At 39.7% G+C, this 25,238-nt stretch overlaps 2 protein-coding genes across 7 annotated transcripts in view; both read left to right on the forward strand.

The window, feature by feature from the left end:
• smoc1 (SPARC related modular calcium binding 1) overlaps positions 1 to 12,279 on the forward strand; it is a 63,019-nt gene extending 50,740 nt beyond the window's left edge. For 5 of the 6 annotated variants that reach the window (XM_072689124.1, XM_072689127.1, XM_072689125.1 and 2 more), the window contains one exon: positions 10,151 to 12,279. In XM_072689124.1, the coding sequence (XP_072545225.1) occupies positions 10,151 to 10,190 (40 nt within the window). In that variant the 3' untranslated portion in view covers positions 10,191 to 12,279. The remainder of the gene's footprint in view (positions 1 to 10,150) is intronic. The other variant, XM_072689126.1, reaches the window with a different exon arrangement.
• Positions 12,280 to 18,180: 5,901 nt separating this feature from the next.
• LOC140564673 (solute carrier family 2, facilitated glucose transporter member 1) lies at positions 18,181 to 24,918 on the forward strand. The gene is made up of 10 exons (XM_072690282.1): positions 18,181 to 18,195; positions 18,735 to 18,833; positions 19,482 to 19,642; positions 20,381 to 20,621; positions 20,742 to 20,904; positions 21,011 to 21,195; positions 22,418 to 22,522; positions 22,842 to 22,943; positions 23,049 to 23,252; positions 24,739 to 24,918. Exons 1-10 carry the CDS (start codon positions 18,181 to 18,183, stop codon positions 24,916 to 24,918), a joined length of 1,455 nt encoding a protein of 484 aa, XP_072546383.1.
• Positions 24,919 to 25,238: the final 320 nt, after the last annotated feature.

Genomic DNA, 25,238 nt, shown 5'->3' on the forward strand with positions numbered 1-25,238 from the left:
ACAAGCAAAATAATATTCAATAATGTCTCATATTTCTAAATGTTTAGAATAATTACACCACAGTCAGCAAATTATTGAAAATAAAGGTGATTTTTTTTGGAGTGCTGCCATAGATGAACCATTTTTGGCTCCCTAAAGAGCCAGTTGAGTAGTTTAGAGTAAGCAACACATAAATATTCATACCTGCATAGCTGATTTACAAGCATGTGTTTTTTTATAACCATTAACTGAAAGGTTGTAAAAATGGCTCTCCTAAGGCATCTCTCCAGAAGCCATATTTAGCACATTTAACATTAAAACAACCAATTTTTATTGTTTAAATGCTGGAGAAAATGTCTCATATTTCAAAATGTCAAGAATAATATATGTAAGAGGCTACTGTGTGTTTTCTTTATTTTTCATCGTTTTCTCAGAGCACAAGCCACTCTTTTTTGCAATTTCCCTCTCCCTCACTATGAGGCGATTTTTCTCAGGCTGACTATCTTGTTCATATTTAGGTGGTTACTGTGTGATGACAGGCCGTCAGCCCACAGCACTCCCCTCTCCTACTCTCTCTGGTGGGATTCCCTTGTTATTAGTCGCGTCGCGTCTGTTTACCCTGGCCCGTGGGCCGTGTTGGGCCAGCAGAGGCCCAGCGGAGGCCCAACGGAGGCCTGGCAAGGGCTGAGCTCATGTGTTTACACTGGCGCTGCACGCATCAAGCTGAAAAACAGTGGCTGGGAGTGGGCATAACGTCAGGCTCGGTGCACCATGGGTAGCACTGCCAGGATAAACATCAGGCTCGTTCGGAGAGCCGAGGGCGCTTCTGCTGCCCCTAGCTAAAGGGGTTTGCTTAAGACCCCCTTGGACAGACACCCCGTCCCCTATACACACACTTGGGGGATTGATAAATTGGGCCAGGCTTCTTCTAAAAAGACAGTTTTATGTCACGACGTTGGAGAACGCTAAAGTTAAAATTGACGAGCGCAGACAGGGTTTGGGACGGACCCCTGCCAAAATATCCACAACACAATGGTGGAAGCCAACAGACATTTCCTGAACGTATCTGGCAGCAGCCGAATGTGACAATGAATGTATCACGAGAAATAACTCATCCAAAGCACACACTTTTGTTGTGTTTCTGAGCAGAGCTAGGAAATTGGTTTCAGTCATTCCTGTGGACAGAAAATACCACCACACACCCCAGCGCAGATAAAATGCACACCTTGTGTCTCACACCCAAGGCGTCCAATCAGTAGATGATTTCTTAGGAGTCTCCTTCCTGGCCTTGTGAAAGCAACAGACGCCTTTTTCCGTGGGTGTGTTTGACCCAGTAATATCAGACTGATCTAGAGTACATACAATTAGAAATTAATCTGGGGTGTGTGTTTTTTAAGACTCAAAACTGTGCTTTTGAATCATTCCCATTTAATTCTTGTGTAGTCTTAATATTCTGTATGCTCCCCTTGCCCTCAGGGTCAGAAAATGACCGGAAGACTTGCCATGAAAGTACGACCAAAGACGATGTTTCACTTTCTCTAATTCTCGAGTCATTACATTTCAAGCTGAAAAACATTTGACCCTTAAGTCAACACAAGGGTTACATTTATTGGCAGTTCTAAGTACTGCATAGGGAATTTACATTATATGTCCATAATATAATATATTATAATATATTATAATGTTTGCAGACACCCCATCTATTGAATGCACCCAGATACTTCAAGTTGCACCCATTACTGTCCCTGTAGAGAAGTCTTGTAAATAGAATAGGACTCTCTGGAGCACATAACCATGCCTATTGGCATCATACCTAATGCCAGTCGTGGACAGTTGTGGTATAAAGCCCATTGAGCTGTGGAGCGGTGGGACTGTATTCTCTGGGATGATGGATGGTGCTCCATCTAAGACTTTTAGGATGAGTTGGGCTGGTGATCATCCAACATCCTGACCTTGCTAATGCTCTTGCCGCTGAATGCAATTAAATCCTCACAGCAATGTTTCAAAATCTTGTAGAAAACCTTCGTCCCTGGACAATAGAGCCTGTTACTTCAACAAAAGCAAGATCAGCATTATCATAAGCCTAGACTTAGGAGGAAACAATGAATTAGCAGGCGTCCCAACACTTTTGTCTATAAAGTTTGTCTATATAGTATGTTTTAAACTTATTTTTCTAGATAAATCTATAGACTAAGTTCAGCGATGTGTCTCCTCATCATGTCGCAAAAGTGCTAAATGTAATTTATTTACACTTAATTTTGACCCCAACACTTTGTCATTTACAGTTTCCACCCAGTTGCTACAAAACCCCTTCATCACTCGATACCACCAGTGTTGGGTAAATGAAAGCTAGCAATGCGTCTTCTCGAACGGGTGCTAATGCAATGCTTCGGTAAGGGCGCTAACTGCCTGTACTGTTACATCAGCTAACTAACGCCCACGCTAAGGGCTGGCAGGGAAAGGTAGGCCATCCTATCCACCTAGAGAGAGCGAGGCCAATTGTGCTCACTGGGAGTCCTGACCACTGATGGCTATGGCATCACAAGGGATCAAACCGTAATGCACTAATTATTACCCTCAAGTGGGACAGCTTAACTTTTATATCCTTGGTAGAAATTATGAGGGCTGTTAAACAGGAATGGGCAATCCTTCCAGACCATTTGTTTCAGGAGTTCATTCCCATTCCCTCCACTTCACCTGCACTTTTTCTGCACCTTCTATAAAATTCGGATCATGCTTGACATTAATAAAGCGCTCAGATCGTCTTCTGGAAATTTGACTAACTTTGTAGTAGACTGTGACCTCATGTAAAACTGCTACCTCACTCCATGTCCCAACATCATCAAAGAGGGTTTATTGAGCTACAGACATTTAGTGGTTTGGGAGTTTGTGTGTGTGTTTGTGAGAGAGAAAGAGAGAGAGAGAGAGTGAGTATGTACCTGTAAGAGAGAGAGACAGACAGACAGAGTCTGGCTTCTGGTCATTAGCCTCATGAAAGAGCAGCTTTATGCATTAGGCAGACTAAAAGCTTCAGAGACACTGACGCACTTGCTAGGTAGCAATTGCTTCACAGACCTTTTTTTTACTGTTAATTACGTGTGACATCATGGTGATGTATTCTCTGGAGTTTGTTAAATCTGAACTGGCCTACTTGCCAAAATGTCCTACCTGGAATATTCAGCATTGGAGAGTGTAAATCTCTTTTTTTTACCTTTGAGCACAGTTTTCGAGATTCGTTCAGAAGGTGTTCACCCTTTCTGAGCACCCTGGAGCCAAGAAGTCTTTTTTACTTGTCTATTTTTATTTACAGCGTATTTACCTGTGAAACTATATAACTTACTTTTATCATTCAGACACTATCGGAGTGTAAAATCTACCAATCTGAAATGCATTGATCTAAAAGTGGTCATTCAAATGTATTGATTTTGTAAATATGATATATTATTATTAGTTATGATGAATTAATGAAAATAATTTAACCAATAATTTGATCTTTGTGTTTGTATAAATAATACGCCCACATAGTTTAATTAAGATTAGCTGCTAATACTGTAAATAAGTGAAATCTTTATTTTTAGTATTAGTTTCTATAATGAGACATTCTGGACTGATTGGTTTAGTTTAGTAGAGACTTTTCTTAAAATAACTGTTTTATAGTGTTTAATATCTTATAATCCAGTCTGATTCTCCTCCCTGACCAATCAGCTCACAGCTCCTTTAAACACTGCACTCAACTCTGGTACACATTCTGGACTGATATCTGTGGTTGTTGGTCTGCTGGAGGGTAATAGCTGGTTTATAGTGGGTGAATGTGCTGTGTGTGATTGGGTTTTCTGTAGTGTGTGTGTATTAGCATTAGCGTTAGCCTCCACTCGGTTCTGAATGTGCTCTTCAGTGCTGGTTTATAAACAGAGAAAGGTCAGCGGTTCTCCTGCCTGTAAAACAGAGCGTTTCAGTGAGAGTTTTCAAAAGGAACAGATATTATGGTCTGTTTTCATTTTCCACTGTAAAATAGCTCCACACTGCAGAACCTCAACTCCTTTATTTACCTTTTGAGAATTATGTCAAAAAGTAAAGTACGCCAAAAATGAAGATACAAGGTTTTTGCATGACAACAGCCATATGTAAAGGTACTGTAAGAATAAGATGACTATCAGACTCTCGAGCTTCAGTGTCAGTGATAAGTCTTCAGCATGCCGTTGTGTAACCTTTCTTGCACTGGTCTGCTCGGTCTATTCCCGGCCTTCAGCCTGCAATGGGCTCTAATCGGAGATCAGCAGTCAGGTGAGGCTGCTCTTAGGTGCGCTGGATCTGGTTTCTGTGCTTTATCAGATGAGGGGCCGGGGTGTCCGGGGAGAAGCTTTGTGTCCTTAATGGCACAGTCATTTCACCACTTTACTCCGCTGAATAAGAGGAGGCCAAAGTGGACTGCTTAGCTGGAGCCTCTTAATTGCCAATGGGGAGCGGGCTATAGAGGGGACTGGGTGCACAGAAACTCAAACAGAGACCTCAGAGGATCCTTGGGGCGAGTGGACAAATGAGACAAACTCTCAGATTCTCTCGGAAAGCTCCTACGGGCCATCACACTAAATAATGGACATAAAAGTCAGGTTATCTCCCAACGACTCAAATATATAGTGCTGTTTGATGGGACTGACTGTTGCGAAGCATCTACAAAGCATCTACATTTCAGCTAAGGTAGTTGTAAGCAGTAAATTTGGGGGGTGTAATAAAACACAAACATACCAAAAGCTGACTAGGAGCACACCTGCATCACCCCCATCCCCACCCCCACCCCCACCCCCAGAAACCCGCTGTTAACCTTCCATTCTTACACACACACACACACACACACACACATAGACGTAGACATCTGATGGGCTCTCCAGGGCTACGGACCCCTCTACCCAAAAGGCCCTTCCCCCCTGGGCTATGCTGGAGCGGGGAGAGCTTGACTGAAACTCTCCCACTCCCATCTGCAAGCAATCTAGGCTCGCTACCTATCTCCTCAGCTCCTCAGCTTCGCTATGATTAATGGGCCCAAAAGGAGTCCCATGCCCCATCCTGCTGGCTCTGACAGGGCCTCTACAAGATTACAAGATTCTTCTATAAAGTTTACTTTAGCACATGTAGAGATGGCACAGATCTGATACCTGGTATCCATATTGAGGTGATGTTAGCGGAAAATGCTGGATCAGACATTTCAGGAGGAGAAAAAGAATGAATCTGATCTGATCCAGTAGCAAATCAAGCCTGAAGTAGCACACATTCACACTGTGTGATGTGTAGATGTTAGCTGTGTGTTTCCTCCTGTAAGGTAGTCGACTGTTTGAGTAGCCTAAGCATGATGACCTACTAATAAATGCTCAACTCTGAACATTTATTGATGTAAATAATATTGTAGATTGGTCCAGATTAATCTTAAGCAAAATATCCAATAATTAGGAGTCCTTGGGCACGACTCCTAATGCTACAATCGCCTACCTGTATAACATAATTAAAATGTAAGTCAGTCTGATTATGAACGCCATTCAAGTTGCTGTGCATGTTAAATTTAAGCCTAAATAGTTGTGCTAATAACTGTGTAATTACACATTAACAATCCATGCCACAACTAAGTGACTACTAGTGTAACCTTCTCGCAGGTGGGTTACAGCTTATGTATTTACACATGTGTATCAACTGTAGTTTAAAACTGTGCAATTGTACAAGTATACCTTGATTGCATATTATTTTCTAATGTAATTACACCTGTGTAACATGCTGAGTCCAATTACATGAACTGCTGTTTCTCTAGGAATTACAGGAGGTATGTAATTGCCTACATTATGAAAGTACTTGCACTACATCGGTACAGGAAATGTCAGCTTTCCTATCCTTTAGATACTTAAAGCAACATTATGTAGCATTTTTAAACCTTAAAATAGCTTCTTGACGCTTTACTCACTGTAATAGGGAGAGTAGTGTCTCTATCGATGACACTCCAGGCTCAGTACGCTGCTAATTTCACTTTGTACCTTTAAAGAAGTGGGCAGGATGACACTCGCAAGAACTTCGCTAATAAAATCATTAATGTTACTCTACCGCCTCAGTCCACATGCATCTCTTACTTCTTTTACTTTCAGCGACGAGCTGTATCTCTCAGCTTGTCCAGAAAAGTGTGTACTTCAGGGTCAAACAGCAAATGACACCTTCCAAATGCAGGGGGAGCCCTGGAGCAAGAAATCAAAATTTATCATAGTGATGCTTTAAATACACCATTGCTGTAGTGCAGTAAATTGTAACTTTAAAAGGTCCGGTAGTGGTGGTGGTGTTCTGTGGGAAAAGTAAAATTACAGAGAACCCTGCAACAATAAGACAAGTGTTGTAGGGGAGGAAAGCAGCAGGTCATACAAGTGTAATTACCATCACTTTATTACACATTTGTAATTACATGAGTAATGATGCTGTTACAACTTTCTAGCTGCATTTGAGTAATTACTTGAGCCCAAACTAAAGTTGATCCATGTGTGTTTACATAATCTGTACTACTGTAAGCCATATGTGACAGTGAATACAAGCTGTTTCACAGAGAGCCACACTCACACTGCAGTTGTGGGGATTGTTAATGTGTAATTACACAGTTATTACACACATTTATTATATAATGTGGGACTGGACCCGCGAATCCTGGACCATTTTTATTATTGTCTTTTTCATGAAAGGTTCTCACAATGTAAAAGGCACCTGACATTTGTAAATAGTGTGTACACATTAAAACCCTTGTTGTGTCCTGGTGAATGTGGCAGTATAATCAGTTGGCCTTTTCCCTATGCATGAAGATTTATACTGGTTTTGAAACGTCACTGAATCTCTGAATTTAATTCACAGATCTGACCAGTTTATTACCTCAACACAGTCAGTGCTTAAGTAAATGAGGCCAAATTGTGATGATGTAATATGATATTTGCTTTTAATTGATCATATTCTGCTTAGAAATGAACTAATCCTCAGATTATTAAGTATTCAGCGGGATTAATAATTCATTATTATACCAACAGACATGTACACACTTTCATCATTATTAATAAATCATGAACTAACCAGGCGTTTACTCTTTACATCTAAGCATAGCGATAATCCAAGTGTGTTAAAACTGGTCGAAGGGAAAATAATAAGTGAATAAGTAAGTAAGTTCAGTGCATCCGTTTTTCTGGTGTGTACTGATTTAAAAAAATAGTGACCGGGAGTACACAGTCTCTGGGGCCAAACAAATAAGACAGAGGGAAGGAGATGGGGAGAGAGAGAGAGAGAGAGAGAGAGAGAGAGAGGGAGGGAGAGAGATGAGCACAGGAAGGTAAAGAAAGGATTGCACTTTGACCACACAGGAACGATCTGTTTCCCACATGATATCTGAAAGACAAAGAAAAAAAAAGCTCCCTCATCCTTCTTTCATGCTCAGACTCAAACACACACACACACACACACACACACACACAGAGAGATTACATCTAGATGCGCTTGGTGCATTCCTCTTGAATCCACTGCATCTTGGGAGCTGCTGTCAGTCGTGTGGTTCAGTGTGAGTGTGTGTGTGTGCGCATCTGGAGAAGCTCTGCATACAGACAAAACCCCACCCGTATCCCACAAGCCCACAGTAGTCCCGTAGCCACTTCTCAAACTGTCAGTGGGCAGGTCAGCAGTGTCCCATCACTCTCTCTCTGTATGCCCTGTGTAATACACTCTCTGACAAGCCTCAATATGTTTTTGGTGAATGTGTGTATGTGTGTGTGTCTGTTAGTTTGAGCTGTTTGTTAAGAGCATCTGTCATCATGGTGATAGGAAAGCACGACAGCTTTGTAGAAATGAGGACATTTGAGTAGTTGTGGTTAGAAAAAACATCATTTCGCCATAAATGTAGATTTCATTCTGTTTATAAAAATCTACGAGTTCAGGGTGTGTGTGTGTGTGTGTGTGTGTGTGTGTATGTGTGCATTTGCATGAATGTTGGTTTTGTGCACTTTCAGGACAATTGTAACCTGTAGAACCAAAACTTCAATAGAACCAAGTGTGTTTGACAGTTCACTGAAAGAGCAAAGCTCTGGGATGTTAAAGGTTCAGGTCCGGGTTAGACCCCTGTTATGTACAGGTAGCTACATACATAATATAATACATGGGGGATACAGTATTAATTGTACTTATAAAACCCAGTAGAAAAGAGATCACTCGTTTAATTCCCAGCTATTAACTCTTTAATGCTCCAAGGCTTATTACTCACTAAGGTGTATTACTCAGTAACTACAGGGACGTCTGTACAAACTGGTGGGGCTGTTCTTTGGTAATAGAGGTTTGTAATAACGCTTTCAGGCTGCTGACAGGCCATAGGCTGTTTGAGGGGTTAAGTCATTAAGTAATTTCTCCGTGTCAGAAAAACAGCACCATACACTACTGGAGGCTTTACGCACCTATACACATTATTTAACAGCATTAAGAGAGTTCTTAGTGTAGAAACTCCACGTTTCATCAGATCAGATATAGGTAAACATAAATACAGTAAAAAGAAGGGAGGAATTTCTCATTCTGAAGAAAGTAGGTGAGATCTTGAGAGCTAGTCTGAAGAACAGAGCTTGGTTCCTCCAGGTTTCTCCTGGACATCCCCCCAGTCCAGTCAGCACAGTGTGGATGTGTCCAATCCCATCAGCATCAGCAGCAGCAGCAGCTCACCTGATTTACCATCATTAAGCTCTGATTTACCAAACCAAGTGTTGATATGAGAAGAACTCTAAATAATAATACTAGACTCCATGAGGAGAACTCTCGAGATGTTCTAATGATGAACACAGTGATGGAAAATCACGACTTTCTATAGGAATGTTATTAGTATTTATTCTAATATTAGTGTTTTACTGAGGGAATAAACACTTACTGCCAGATAAGCAGTTTTTACTTTTTTTTTTTCTAAAACTTTAGAACACAGTTCTGTATATTTAACAACTAAGAATTCACCTTTATTTTTATTACAACCGTTTCTTTCAGGAGAATCACTGTCAGTGTTTTTGTAGAAATCTTCAGGAAGATCTTTCCACATCTTTCCACACCAATTCAGTCTTCTTACTATCAAAGTCATCCAAATCACATTCAGAGATGTTGAGGTCTGGATGTTGAGGGTGGTCAGTCCATTGTTCTGAGGACAGCAGCAGCTTCAGCAGCTTGATTAAATACAATGTCTATTTTGTTTAATTTTCTTAAAGAGCTTCTTGATCAGCTCTACATCTTTTCAGACCAACAGTGTTGAGCCTGAAATCTGAGTTTATTCAGATGTGAAGCGAGAGTAGAGCTTCATTTTCACTTAATTCTCAAACTTTAAGTGCTGTCTGTCCGATGGGGAACTTTTAGTAGTGTGGTATTACATGATTGTTAGGGGTTTCATGTCTCTGTTTCTTTTGTTTTTTCTTTTAACAGTTTGGGAAACTCTTGTTTTTGTCGTATTTTTTTAAAAATTTTCACTTCTTTATCATAGTGGATGATCTTCTTGAAAGCATCCCCTGAAAATGAATAACTTGGAATTTGTACTGGAGGTTAAAGAAATGAAGGATGGTCATTTGAACAGTACTTCTACATGTAATACATATGGGATGCATTATTATTATTATTATTATTATTATTATTGGTGGTACTTATATATTGCTGCTGTCCTATATGGTAACTTTTCATGAGGAGGATAAAATATTTTAACCAAAATTATTTTATACTCGTGTAATTTGTTATATTAAATTATATTACATGTATAAATAATTGTTTATTTCATAAGTCATTTTGTACCATTGCTATTGGTCCATTCACAGTGGGAGTGATGCACAGTGTCTTACATTCAGCTTAAACCATTTAGAAAAATGTAAACATGGACAGATCAACATGTATGGTTTCAACAGGACAGTTAGAACAATGGATGATGGTACAGATGGCACATTTGTAGAACTCCATATCTTTACATTGTACAAAAACAACTGTATGTGTTTTTGCGTTCTCCTGCATGAGCGATGTATGTGTTTTTGCGTTCTCCTGCATGAGCGATGGCGTGCTCTGGAATGCCGGTGTCTTGTCACGCAATGAGTGTGTTAGCACATCTGTTTGCCGGCCAGTGATGTGAACATACTCTTTAAACTCATCTCCTCACCCTGTCTGTTCCCAGTAGGTCGTCTGGTGTGAGGATAGAAGGATCCAGAAGATGAGCCAAGAGCAGAGGGCACAGAGGGGACGGCATCTGCTCGTGACTTGAACAGAACGAAAGAGAATATGGAGCAAAAAAAAAAAAAAAAAAAAGTGGAAAAAAAAAAGGAAAAAACAGAAAAAAGAGGTTCCTAAAGAAAACGTTGGTTGAAATGGTAACATGGAGCCAAAATATTTGCACTTTCTCCTCCCATTGATAGACATTTTTTCTCTGTCTCTAGTTGTGTTGTAAACATTTGATGAAAACACATTTTATGATGTCTGGCAAATTGTTGTGTAAGTTGATGCAACTTAAGAATATGGCACTCGTACATGTGACTGACTACCTGCTTCAAAACACACAACTTCTTTTATTATCATGTGTATTAAAGTAAACTTAACTCACAGCAAGTTCTAGTCAGTATTATACAGCACAGAGGTACAGAGCAGTCATGTCAATTAGAAAATTAACAATCTCTGTATTCTGTTAAAATTAGGGTCCGGCAGTTGGTTCTCGGTTATAGACCCATATGGCCAGTTTGTTGTATGATCTCTTTAGTTTTTTAGTTTAGAGCATTTGTGGAAAGCCTGAACTGAACAGAACAGTGGTGTATCAGCACTCATTCAGTACGGTTTGCCTGAAATGTGCCTCATATCTACGTCTAACCATGCTTTAGTTAGCAGTTGCAGGTTCAGATTTACACACATTATATCACAGTTTTGCTCCTCAGTGTTACACCAGATCATTCGGTTAGCTTTAAAATGTTTCGTAGGTTATTTCATGCATACATGGTTCATTGTGTGCTGTTTCATCATGTCTTCCATGTTTCTTAGGGTGTTGAGATAATGTAACATATCACATTCCATCCATTTCTGTAGTGGGATATAGGCACAGTAAAGCTCTGGAGTCTGTGTGGTTGCTGATACGTTGATACACTGTGGCCAGCACATACACTAAGCACTAATCAGCTCCTATAGAACCCAAAGCAATGCTGATATATATGGTTACTTTGTTAGATGAACAGTAAGTCGTCAGTAGGTAATATAGAGAAACGTGAATGTCTATAAAGATGATGAAGTTGTGAAATAGCTATAGAGCTGCAGTGCTTTTGCATAGCCTGGGGTGTGCTATGGGCTGTAGTAAACTCAGCAGAGATGCCCAATATTGAAATCTGTCAGTGGGGGCTCATACATAGAGTTATGAAACTCCGAGAACTGATTTTTCTCCAGTCCCAGTCAGTCTCTGTAACAGTCGTCACTGTCACACAAAAACCTTTCTATATATATATATATATTTTATTATTTTTCACTTTTTGACATAATTGAATAAATCGGGCAGTAGTTCTTTCCAGATCTAATGATGAATGGACCAATAGAAATGCTCAAAAAAATGACTTTCTTTGAAAAGTAACAGCTTTTTACATTGACTTCCATTAAATTGAAGGTTTTTTTTCTTCTCCTGTAAAGTTTCAGAGATACAAGGTTTGTTGCATGACAGCGATGATATGTTTATGGGCCATATATCAGTACTAGAGTGCACAGTGTTTATTGTTATTATTATTATTATTATTATTATTATTATTAATAATAATAATAATAATAATAATAATAACCTTCCTGGCAGCAACATGAATTTATCTTGCAAAAATCTAACTAGCAATGATCCCAGAACCCAAACATACACAGAAATAAATCTCCCAACAGTGATGTGATTATCTTTTGGATTTAGGAAAGATGATGTTTGTTGTTATGTTTGTGTGTGTGTGTGTGTGTGTGTGTGTGTGTGTGTGTGTGGGTCTTTATGGTCGATTTCCATGTGTGTACTTGTTTGTTTATGGACATATCTTTGGATGCCATTGCATTTGGCTCGTGAAAGAAGACAAAAAAAATGAAACATTCAAGTTGTAAATATGTATCATATGTGCTTTTGGTCTTTCCTTTTACATCGTCCATCTTGCTGCAATCTTTGGCAAATTCTAAACACCGCGTCCGCATCATTTAGAAACATTGTTTGAGTAAACTGTGTAAGTAAAATATTTTGCTCTCATCATAAATTTGTTTGAAAGTCTGTTCATCACATTTAAATGACTGAAAATACACATTTTAATGTAACATCTTGTCTCTCTGTGTGTTTATTTCAGATTGTTTTGTACATTTTGTTTTTTATTTGGTCATCTGTTCTTCCCTGCTTAAAACATTCAGTGTTTCTTCTCATTGGTCTCGTCAGTTCACTGCCTGATCAGTTAAAATTAGCACAAAATACTGCCTTGATCTCAACCTTATATTATCAATCAGCTTCATACGGATTTGCTCCACTATGCTCAAACACGCAGGAACATCCATTAAGTTTTATGCATGGAACTGCATAGAGCTACTGGTGGGTGAACTCTGAGAAGAGGCCTGCACCCTTGTTCACAGCTGCCCTCCATTTTCTCCATCCCCCACCTGGAGCAGGAGGTCTGTGTACCCCCCGAAGTGCTTCCAGACTGCAGCTGAGCAGTCATCACACTCTAAACGTTTTGAATCATTTGAGTAAGAATGGCTGCAATCACAGCTAATCAAGCTATCTGGGTGAACACATACAGATCACTGTCGAAGCTGCAGACAGAACGCAGCAAATCTCAAAGAAACCCATAACTGATCCATATCAAACCACCTTTATCTCAGAATCAGAACAAATAGGAACTAGGCTACATTTTATTCATCAAGTTTGTCCCCAACTTCCTCCCTCTTTACAGAGCCTAGTGTTGTATCAGCGCTTTTACTTAGAGATGTTAACACAGCGTCGCTACTGTTCAGCTCAGAGGGTAGATTACACTTTATTTATGATGAAATATGGATTAAATCTCCTAACTAACTCTTATTCTCTTACCCCTCCCTCATCATACGCAAACACACACACACACACACACACACACACACACACACACACACACACACACACACAGCTGCTCATCCCTTAGCTCTTAGCTTAATCCAGCCCAATGACTGACCATCCATTTATCGCTTAAGTTATTATATTTTCTCTATTAAAGCTTCTTTGTCCGGGCCTATTATAAGACAAAAAAAAATCTAGACAGTTTATTAGGCACATTATTATTGGTTTTCCTGCCCAAAAAAATCAAGGACATGCTAGCTAGCATTTTAACTTGTGATTAATCAAAATGAATCACAGAATATTGTTGTGATTATTGCAATTAAACTTTCTAATCGATTGACATCACTAGTTTAGGTGAGGTCCAGATTTATTCAGATTATATTTACAATTTGCTTTGTAGTTTGTTACTGTCCCACAAAAACTTTACAGGAGAAGCAAGAAACCTTCCTAACTTTCAATGGATGTCAATGTAAAAATATTTTATTTCATTCATATTAATATTTTAAGTCATTTTAGAGCATTTCTGTTGGTCTGTTCATCATGACATTTGAACAGAAAATAAAGAAGACCTGCTCCATTAAATATATGAAAAACATAAAAAATTGTCATACAATGTTGGCTTGACAATTTACAATTTGCAGTTCATAGTATAGGAATTTAATTTTGTATAACTTTATAAACTTTATAAGACTCAATGCTACATTATCTCATACTTCATGAAGAAAGAAATGACTTCCCTTCATCCCAGTTATAACCAGATTTCTTTCCCCAAATCTAACCTAAATCTGCGAGAAACCAGGCCCACTATAATTCACTCTTGGTTTGAACTGTGCCTGGAATACTGGGCACTTATGCAGGGCCAATGGGACCAGTGATGGTCATGCACAAGCCAGAAGGTCCGGAGCTGGCAGTAAAGCTTCTGAGAGTTAAGAACAAAGGCCAGCAATAGAGCTCTCAGAGCAAAGCCTTACTGGGGGATGCTGGTTTGTATCTGCAGATGAAGATGGTGGTGGTGTCAGAGGTAAGCTTTAGGGTGTTGATGTCTGGGGTGGGCCAGGAAGAGAGATGGGTGGGTGGGTGAGTGGGTAGATGAAAAAAAAAGGAGCTTACAGGCAGCTGCAGTACATCTGTCTTGCACTGACACATGTGGCATTTGACTTCCAGTGTGAAGTTCAAAAGAGTTTTATAATGACGCAGCTGCTTAGAGATGTGAGAGTGTGTGTGGGTATGTGTGTGTGTGTGTGTGTGTGTGGGGGGGGGGGGGGGGGTGGAGTTGTGGAGTAGTGTATGGGTAGCTAGGTAGAAAGGTCAGCCATTTATTTATTTGATTTATTTATTTATTTGGCAGCCAATCAGAACAGAGGTCATTTTCGTAGCTCTGTCTGACAGTCCCAGTAACAAAAACAGCCCAGTTTATTGTAAGGGATAAAGAGAGGTCGCAAAGTGGTCATGTAAAAATTGAATTATGGCTGTTTTTGGCATTAATAAGTGTTAGACAGATAGCATATGGGCCCTTTTAGCTTGTACTCATTCCCCTAGCTCAGTCTGCACTGTGTGAAATTACATAAGCAGCTTTTGCATAAGCAGCCCTGTGCTCCCAACAGCCCTGATGGCTATTTCAAAGGCCATTAGAGCTTATTAAAGGGAGCCATATTTAATAGTTAAAACAGGGGGAGGAGGGGTGTGAGTGGGTCTCTGTGGTGCAGACCATTTGTGTCTGATGCCCCATTTGACTGTCTGCAGCAGCACCTGCTCTCCATGCCCAGAGGTCACCTGTCAGGAGGCCAAGGCCCAAGGTCAGAGGTCAAGTCTCTGAAAGGCATGCATGATTGAGAATACAGCTGACCCAATCAGGGCAGGTGTCTGCCTTTTTTCTGCTCCTCTTCCTTAACTTCTCTTGCAACGTGGGGTGCACATGTGTCTTCACATGAGGACTTCTTGGGTTGCACCGGACAGTGGAGTCTTGTGCCGGTTTGCACAACGTTTAAATGTGAAAACGTCGATTTTCTCCTCCCAAATCATTAAGCAAAATGATGCATGTGTTTCAAATGTCAGATCTTACTCACCATAAGATGCAGTCTTGCACCGTCTGCTTCCTATTATATTTTGCATTAGCACTGATTGTGTTTTGATTGACTCTGAACTCCAGCCTGGTTCCTCTTCTGCCAGTTATAAAAGCCTGGAAAATTTTTCCTTCCACTACATTTCTTATTGCTAATTTCAGGAGGTAAAACCATTGTTGGCAATTGGGCCAGACTTTTGCTCCATTGGTTTTACAAGACATTAGATCAGTCTCTTTCTGGATGCATGTTATTGCAGATGCTGAATAGGGGTTCAGCACAAATTTGTAAATGGCTGATTTACTGTTTTCATGTTAAGACACTACAATAAATGCTAGTATATTCATGGGTTGTAAGAATTGCACAATGGAAATTTTTGCCATTAGTTTTACATGGGGTAAAAAAATGTTCACCAGTCACGACTCTGGTAAGAGTGAGCCCCCTGCTGGCATTATGGAAAAGTAGTTTAAACTCTTTGAACTTCATTCCCAGAAGACACTGCATCATTTCATGATAGCTAATCACACTAGCTAATCATAATTCTGAACACAGACATAACACACTGTACCCAACACTGTACTGTAATACACTATCAGCATCAAGCACAAACCAGTACTGTTGTAAGTGAATCCGAAACTGCATTAGTCATTCTGAGAACAAAGATATGCAATGAATCATTTTGTGTGTGTGTAAATCCAGTGGAGGGAGGGGGGTTTCAGAGCTTGGAGCTCAGAGGGCAAATACAGGACACTTCAGTTTTATAGTATTTAAGTCAGCTTTTACTGAAGTGGTTTCTCAGCCCACTTGTGATGTGGTATGAACTTAGGAATGCTTCTCCAAGCAGGTCCATTAACCCTGCATATTTATCCTCTACATTTTATATGCTTGGACTGGTCTTGTATGAGATTGTATGAGAACATTTAACCAGTAAAAGAATGAATCTACATCAACATCTAGTTCAATAAAGTTAATACGCTATATGTCCAAATGTTTGTGGACACTCCTTCTAATGAATGCATTCAGCTGCTTTAAGTTGCACCCATTGCTGACGCAAATGTAGGAATGTACACACACATGCTCATGTCTAGGTCCTGTAGAAAAGTACTTCCAACAGAATAGGAGTCTCTGCAGCAGATAAACATGAACCTATCTGCACAATGTTAAATGCCAGAAGTGGGCAACATTGAGCTGTGGAGCAGGTGCTGGTTGGTGCTCCATCCAATACTTTTGGAATGAGTTGGGGATGAAGTGTGGTGGCGGTCATTGAATAGACTGACCTCACTAACGCTTGTGTCGCTGAATGCAATCAAATCCTCACAGCAGTGCTCCTCCAATATCTATTACAAAGCCTTCCCTGGACAGTGGACACAGTTACTCCAACAAAAACATGATTTCAGAAAAAAAACAAAGAATGAGTAGGTGTCCCAATACTTTTGTCCATATAGTTTTAATAGAAAACAGGGATTTTAAACATTGGTGTCTCAAAGTTAAGCAGGGTGAGATGCTCAACAGACCTGCTACTTTTATAGACATGAACTGTAGATAAAAAATAAATATTTGAAGACAAAGCAATGTGATTATTAATTATTATTAATAATAATAATGCTGAAAACAGGTGAATAGTAACAAAAGCAACATTGTGAACATTCATTTTCCATACAAAGATCAAAAATTCATTCACACTCTCTCTCTCACGGTCACGCCTCACACTTTCTCAGACCTAAGCAAAGATGTTCAGAAGATGTTGCTCGAAGTAGCCAATTAAGCCCCAATTACTGTGAATTCTAACAAGTACGTGTGAAAGCCACCAGACAGTGACACTCACACCCTCGCTAACTTACATATACACACACACTGACTGTATAGACTCAACACACGTTCAGGCAAGTTCACTGACAGTGCATAAGCTCATGTACTAACACTGAAGGAATTCAGTCATGGTCTGATTGCATGGCTACTGCTCTTGAAGTGTGTTTAAATGAGACTGATTTGAGATGTACACTAAATGCAGGCCTACAGTATTCCAAGTTCAGATTCATATAAACCCTGTGCACTAATCTGCACACCACTGACACAAAACGGACAGTATTTTAATCTTCTGATGATGTTTCTAAACTAAAATACTGGTTGGAACTAATTACATACTGAATGTATTTTCCAGTAGCAAAGAAAGAAGAGAGAGAGCAAGAGTTTTGCATAAGCCTGAGTCAAACCAAGCCCATCTGCCCACTAACGGCCCATCGCTGCCATTCTTTCAGACCGGGCTCAAATTCACCAGGCTGGTGTGACTTCATCATGGATCACATGGGGTCCCGGACGAAGCTGCGTGGCCCAGGATAGGTGTAAGTGATGTCTTACTGGAGAGATAGAAAGCAGAGGGTAGCGGGCAAAGGGGTGAATGCGGGGGGTGGGGTGGAGATGAAGGATCTGGAGACCGCTGAACAGCAAAGTGTTAATTTGTAGATGAAGCCTATAGATACTCAAGAAGTGCCAAGAAAGACTGGATACATCTGGATGTTGGATGGAGTGATTTTGAGCAGATTTGGTGGCAGTGACTCCTTATTTCAGCACACAGGTACAGGCCTGAAGTTTTGACATAAATTTAGTGTGAATTTGATTATCACAGAAGTGCCTTCATTGCTATTTGTTAAGTTATGGCGTCACCATGTCCAGAAAAAAAATACATGTGCATTCTTTAACAAAAAAAGAAAGGCCCTTAATTTGGGGGTTTTTGGAGTGGTGCCATAGGAGTACCACTTTTGGTCCCTTAAGGAACCTTTCTATGGCTGTTCCGTTTTTTTCTTTTTCCTTAGATTTTTGGTCTAATTCAAGGTTACTAAATTTCTGCAATTCTTCAAACTGTTAACTGCATTTAACTGCTTGCATTTAGGAGTAGTACTGGTATGTGAGGAGTACTTCAGAGCGTTCAGATGTAATATGCAATTGCCTGTGTATTTGTGTGAATTGCCACTTTAAGGACTTCAGGTACTACAACTGGAAATACAAGCTCTTAAGTAAAGAAATAGAAAATCCACTCCTCCTTTTCTTCAGGGAGTGAGACTCGTCTGAAGGCTGATGGCATACGTGGAGGTTAGTGTTTGTTGAGTAAATATGTAATATGTAGTATGTAATTATTGACATTTGTATAAATATCTAAACTACATTGTTTTACTGGTGAACAAATTAACAGTAGTGCTAACAATCATGGTGAGTGATTGGGACTTATACGTTGTTGGGTGTATCACACAGTATTGATTTAAAATCGTCGATTTACTGTATTAACCACTTCGATTCCCAGGCTTTGATTAATCCTAAAATGTGTTATTCAGTAAATAGATAGAAAACAGAGCAGTCTTAACTGTCTGAGGAACTCTTAAGCTGTACAATACGGAAACTTGGACTTCCTTTTGATGATTCCTGGGCATTTAAGTGGTTTCACTGCATTAATCATATTATATATCATATAATATAATAATATGATATATTTTCAAAAATAGCATAAAATGAACTGAACATATTTGAAGGGAAATAAATGGTTATTTTATATTTCCAGAGAGCAAACATGAGTCAGCTGTTGTTTGTACTTGGCTTCCAGTGCTTAATTTATTAGCATGTGTACCTGTGTGCAGAGTCAGCTGACTGCGACACTGCTGACCTCTGTGGTGGCGGCAGTGTTTGGCTCCCTGCAGATTGGGTATCACACAGGGAACGTCAACTCTCCAGCCAGAGTAAGTAGATTGAGAGTGACAGACACTGACTAGCACAGCATTCCTGCTAGCAGGCCCATCTCACTGTCCTGATGAACCCCTGGGCAAACTTTACAAAGCTATGACATATTTTTGTGCAGCCGCCTGTGGTTTTGGACGGCTTTATGTTTACAGACAGGTAGCTATGATGTCTGGACTGTGTTGATTTATCAGCTCTGTGTGTGGCTACTGTCCAATCCCCTCCAGTTAGCATTTTTTTCTGAACCCATCCGGATAGCTTCCCAGCTGTTAGTCATGTCTGTCAAGTGGGTGAAAGTACCTTGTTAAAGTTTGGGGTTTGGGAAGCTAAGAGCTTCTGACATCACAAGTGTGACAGCAGGCTACAAATCAGGTATAGTGGTGGAATCTGAAATGAAATGTGATATTGAAATAACTCTTCCAGTAATGTGTAATAGATTTTAGGGATGACAATTAGTATCTTTAGACTGTTTGATTTGGAAATAATTAAAAGCAATAAATTAAAAGCAATATATCCTATCAAGTCAAATGTTGGATAAGGTTTCAGCCATATGACAGGCAATGAATTAAATTTTTATATTGTGTATGACCATTGTTGCAATTTTAGGCCACCAAGATGCTCCACATGCTTCTTGTCATTTCTTTAATCAGATCATTGAGGAATTCTTCAATACAACATGGAAATCAAGAAACAATGAATCTATGCCAGACCACAGTCTCACCTTTCTGTGGTCTCTCTCGGTCAGTATCAAGGACTTCGGAGCCCTTTTAGGGTCATTGGGAGTCAAAGGCCTTGCTGATTCTTTCGGGAGGTGAGAAATTCTCTTCTCAGTAACTGTCAAAAAACACATCAGGGCAAAGACTACAGTTTGACACAGAACACCTAGACAAAGGCCGGCAGCGAGTTGTACCAGCTCAACGCAAGTTTGATCATAGGTTAGGTCTATCCTAACCTAAACGTTCAAACGTTAGTATAAAACTAGCTAAGTCTAAGTCTAGTTAAGAGACTTAGAGTGCAGCTTATTGTGTACTGCGTAAAGGGACAATAGATCTAAATACAGTTTCATGGATTGACGTTTTTGAACCCCTACAGCCAATCAGGTACCTTCTCCAGTGTAGTTTATGTTTAATCTAGGCTCAATCAGACTTATATTCAGCTGGTGCAACTGACTACAGGTCTTGTGCTACACCTCCCATTAAAATAAAATTTGAGCAGTGTCTTTCTGATGGTAGATGCCTGTAATTTGACATTTGCTGTGGGAAGTGCTATCTGTAGGTCCCATGATGATGATGTTTCAAGATTGTTGGAGACTTAGTTACGCATCTTGTGATCTGCTCTTGGTCTGAACTTGCTAGAATCTGATCTGGTGATGTTGGCGGTTGTTTTAATCACTCACTTTTTCCATATGTCTGTGCAGGTCATTTCTATTAGTTTTTTCTGTTCACACAATCAAAATATTTACACATCTAAAGTGCTGTTTAATCTAAAAATAAAATAAAACGTTTCTATGTATTTCATTTTTTATGGCATTCTCTTCTGTCTCTGGTAGGAGGAACTCCATTCTCATTGCCAATGCACTGTCTATAGTGGGTGCCTTCCTGATGTTCATCAGCAAGACAGCTGAGTCCTTTGAAGTTCTGATTGTGGGACGTTTCATTTTTGGCTTGTTCTGTGGTCTGGTGATGAGTCTGAACCCCCTGTACATACAGGGTGTCTCCCCACTTAACCTCCGCGGTGCCTTTGCAACTCTCAACCAGGTTTTCTTTGCTTCTGGCATTCTGCTAGGCATGGTGAGCCCACACATGTTCTTTCCATCCCATAGGTAACTGTGAATAACTAAGTAATTAGCTGTGGCCTGGTTCTCATTAATTCAAGCACAGCCTCTGAGTTGTTTGTGGTGTACATTTCAGGTGGTGGGCTTAGAAACAGCACTGGGTACAGAAAAATACTGGGCATTCATGTTCTCCCTGTCCCTCATCCCAGCACTCCTTCAATATATGACCCTGCCCTTGTGTCCTGAGAGCCCACGATACCTCTTCATCAATCGTAGCAAAGAGAAAGAGGCAGAAGCTGGTGGGTTTTAGAAGATTTAGAAACAGGCATAGGAAAAAAAAGCTGGTGATTGATAGTACCATTTAAGAATTATCAATACTTTAACATCTCATCTGTATATTTTCAGCCTTGAAGCGGTTGAGAAGAAATTCTGACAATGTGATGCAAGAAATGGAGGAGATGAGAGAGGAAGCGTCCCACAGTGAGGCAGGAGTGACTGTTGGGGAGTTCTTCATAAAGCGACGCTACAGACAGCCCATTATACTGGTTCTGATCATAAACTTGGGCAGTCAGTTATCAGGTTTTAATGCGGTTAGTTTCACTTGACAAACCTGATTGCTCCAGTGTGTTTTTTTACTTGTTATGCTCTCAATTTTAACCTTACAAAAAATAATTGTAAGTATAGGTACATTTTGTGCAACAAGTGACAAAATGCAAAAAGGTACTAAACAGTCCAGTTGTCTATCTTAACCCATTAAAGCCTGAAACCTTCTGATAATTGGCAGAAATTCTAATTTTGCAAAACTGGAAATGTTAATTTTACCTTTTCACCAATAGTTTAAAAAAATTTGCATATATGACTTTTATTTTGTGTCCTATATCCAAAACTTTGAGGATCTCTTGTTGCTCACAGCAGTTTTTAAAACAAACTAAAACATACAGAACACAGAACTGCATAACCCCTTATACGTTTAAACTTTTACACAATTAATTTCAAACTGAAAAATCTGTATGTATTTTTCTGGTGCAGTGCACGGACAATCCACTAGGGAGTGGAAAACACAAATCTGCTTTTATGACTACGATAGATTTAGCTTTAATGGGTTAAGGGAATTATGAAATAATACATTTTGGGAGGAGGAACATGCCTGAAGCCCCTCCTCCCTAATCTAACGTCCTATAAATTCCATCTCTACCTAGTGCACGTGTTTACAAGTGTGTGCAAACCTCCACCCCCGAAGTCACCTCCATTTTAACCATGTCATTTATCATTACTAGTTCCACTTATCAGAGACTGGCTTTCTACAAAGCAGAAGTCACTCAAACTCCAGCCCAAAGTCCTTAGAGTTCTCCACCCTCTCTCACAGTCCTCTCCAGAATCATCATAAGCTGACTAGCAATATGCATACACATAAGCATACACATAAGCATACACTATCTTCCTTTTCCCAACTTAATTTTTTAAATAGAAAGATGAAACAAACCAATTCTCTTCCCAAACTAAAGGTAATAAAACTTAAAAGGGTGGCACCCCAGTAGCATCCTAAAGCCAAAAACCTGAGAACACCCTCTATGAACCGAATGCCAGCTAAAGACACTGATATTACCTTGTCAGGAGACAATTTTCAATAATCAAGATGCATCACTTAGCGTCTGCTTTTCAAATCTTAGTATTTTTTTATTTCTCATAGTGTAAGATTCTTCTGTTTCCTAGAGAACGTATCAAGTTAGTCTGTAGCATTCTCCCAGAGGCTCAAATTCACAGTGAGGGTGCTGATTAAGCACTTTCCCATGTCTCTTATTTCTTTTCCAGATCATAAATTATTCTACTAAAATGTTTGCCAAGGCCAAATTTGAGGAAGCAACATATCTGACGCTGGGGGTGGGAGCCATCAATGTGGCCTTCACCGTAGTGGCTGTGAGTGTTAATTTACATTTACATTTAAGGCATTTAGCAGACGCTCTTATCCAGAGCAACTTACAACAGTGCTTTGCTATTTACTTAAGAAAAACCTTAGATTAATGTTAATAACATAATATACAGAGCACAGAGAGTGTGATTTGGAGCACAGAATGGAATGTTGGGAAGACATTTATTCAAGATGGACACATTTTATTATGTGTTTGCGTGTCCTCTGTAGAAAAGTCATCTTATTAACAGGATTTTTTTTAAGGTATTCATAATTTAATAATAATAACAACAATAATAATAATTTCTCTCAACCCATTCCTCAAAGTTCTTCTTGGTGGAGAGAGCTGGACGTAGAAAGTTGCTCCTCACCGGCTTCCTGTCGGTCGCACTTTGTAATTTACTCATGACCATTACAGACTCCATGTTGGTAAGATTACTATTTCTGCTTTACAAGAAAACTAAAAATATAACAACGGGGATATTTTGGAAGAACATAACCAAAAAGAAATTAATTCTGTGTCTTCTGTCTCAGCCTGTAGCCCCAGACATCCGCAGCATTCAGGTACTGGTGATCTTTTTTCTGATCTCAGCGTATGAGGTGGGACCAGGGCCCATTTCTTGGTTCATTGCAGCCGAGCTCTTTGACCAGCCAGCCCGTCCCATTGCCATGGCTTTCACCAGCATGCTTAATTGGGGAGGAAAATTCCTGCTTGCTCTGCTTTTCCCAGCATTATTGGTAGGTTCATCCTTTTGATTGGTAGGTTCATCCCTTTTCCATGATATAAACTGACCAAGCAATGTATTAGGAACATTTGCATTCAATTCATGCAATTATCCAATCATGTGGCAGCAGTGCACAGCATACAATCATGCAGATATGGCCCGGCAGCTTCAGGTAATGTTCAGATCAACGATCAGAATGGGTAAAAAATGTTCAGTGATTTTGAGTGTGGCATGATTGTTGGTACCAGAAGGGCTGGAACTTCTGATGTTTTGGGATTTTTTAGAACAACAGTCTCTACAGTTATTTATAATGGAGTTATAAATAAAAAAACAGACCCACTGAGCGACAGTTCTGCAGAGAGAAATGCCTTGTTGCTGAGAGAGGTCAACAGAGCATGGCCAGACTGGTTGGAGCTGACAGTATAGGCATAACTGTTGAGCGGAAAAGCATCTCAGAAAGTTCAATATTTCCAATGTTGAGACTGATGGTTTACAAAAGCAGAAGACCACGTCAGGTTACACATATTTTGTTTTTCTAATAAAGTACTTAGTGGGTGTATGTGATATGTATATTATATGATTATATAATGTTAAAGAATAAATATGCATTTAAGTGTTATATACAACCACTCCATCATGTAGAACCAGTTTGTTCATGACCATTGCATGAAATACCTCATATTTTAAAAAGTGATCAAATCTGATGTCAGATTACATAGAAATAAATTATAGTAGCACTTCATATGAACCCATCATTAATAATGCATCATGAATGCATTTATAATGCATTATATGCCATACATATGCCATAAACATATATTGACTTTCATAAGTCTGTATAATTAATCATAAGCACTCATAAGTGGCATACACTTTATAAAGTACAGGTGGGTGACTTAAAAGCAGGTTTCATAAATAATTCATAATTATATTATTAATAGGATAATTCATAGTTATATTATTCATACACTGTATTAGTTGTTATTTAGTAAAACAACAGAAATTACTAGATAAGACAACCATATTTATCATTAGTGTTGGACACTGGATGGAATTTGGCCATCCGTGCAGTGAACACATACACACTACTGCACTAGGGAAAACACAGTGAGCACACATGCCCGGAGCAGTGGGCAGCCATTGCTGTGGTGCTTGGGGAGCAGGGAGTGTGAAGGACCTTGCTCAGGGCTCCAACAGGGGCAACTTGCCTAGCTCAGTTGTCTTACCCACAACCCTATCATCCATAACTGCTGAGCCGCCTCTGCCCAGAAGAATATTTATCTTAAACATAATATGACAAGTTATGCTGAGTTTTAAACAGTAATGTACTGAATGTTTCATTTGAACCTAACAGAATGCCACTAAAATATCCAATGCTCCCATGAATCATTTTCTGACAAACCGTAAATTAAATAGTCAATATTCAGATTCTACATATCTGAATTTGGACACACAACTGTAGTAACTGTATACATTCTGCATGTGTGCTTGCTTTGCAGAACCTCTGTGGAGCCTATGTCTACCTCATCTTCATGTCCATGGCCTTGATAGCATTCACGTACACAATGTTCCGCCTCCCGGAAACCAAGGGGCGCACCTTTGACGATATCGCCGCAGAGTTTCGTGGATCTGAGGGCATTCCACTGCACAACAAGACGAGCTTCAATACTTTCTCTTGACCACTCTGTGACCACAACACAGCTAAGGGGCGCCTCTGTAGAAGCAACACAAGACCCCAAGTCCCTGTAATGAGTCACTGGCATGTGACTTAGTAATAAAAAACAATAATTACTGTATTTCAACCCTTCTTGAGTGAAATACAGTTGGAATGTGCAAATTAAACAAGCAGCAAACATAGAAATTACAAGAAAAGCACAACATAATAAAGTAATTAAAAAGTAGAAGTAAAAAGGGCTAAACAGGGCAGCCTAAGACATGTATTCATAAGCAAAGACGTATGAGCAACCTCCCTAATAAACATGCCTCCTCCTGTGGAGCT

This window comes from Salminus brasiliensis, chromosome 10 (assembly GCF_030463535.1).
Source record: "Salminus brasiliensis chromosome 10, fSalBra1.hap2, whole genome shotgun sequence".
Lineage (NCBI taxonomy): Eukaryota > Metazoa > Chordata > Actinopteri > Characiformes > Bryconidae > Salminus > Salminus brasiliensis.

What these genes read in the sequence shown, in the direction of transcription:
- LOC140564673 (XM_072690282.1), top strand. An exon ending in ACGTCAACTCTCCAGCCAGA is followed by an intron (nt 18,834 to 19,481) that starts GTAAGTAGATTG and finishes TTCTTTAATCAG; the next exon opens with ATCATTGAGGAATTCTTCAA. An exon ending in TGCTTTTCCCAGCATTATTG is followed by an intron (nt 23,253 to 24,738) that starts GTAGGTTCATCC and finishes CTTGCTTTGCAG; the next exon opens with AACCTCTGTGGAGCCTATGT.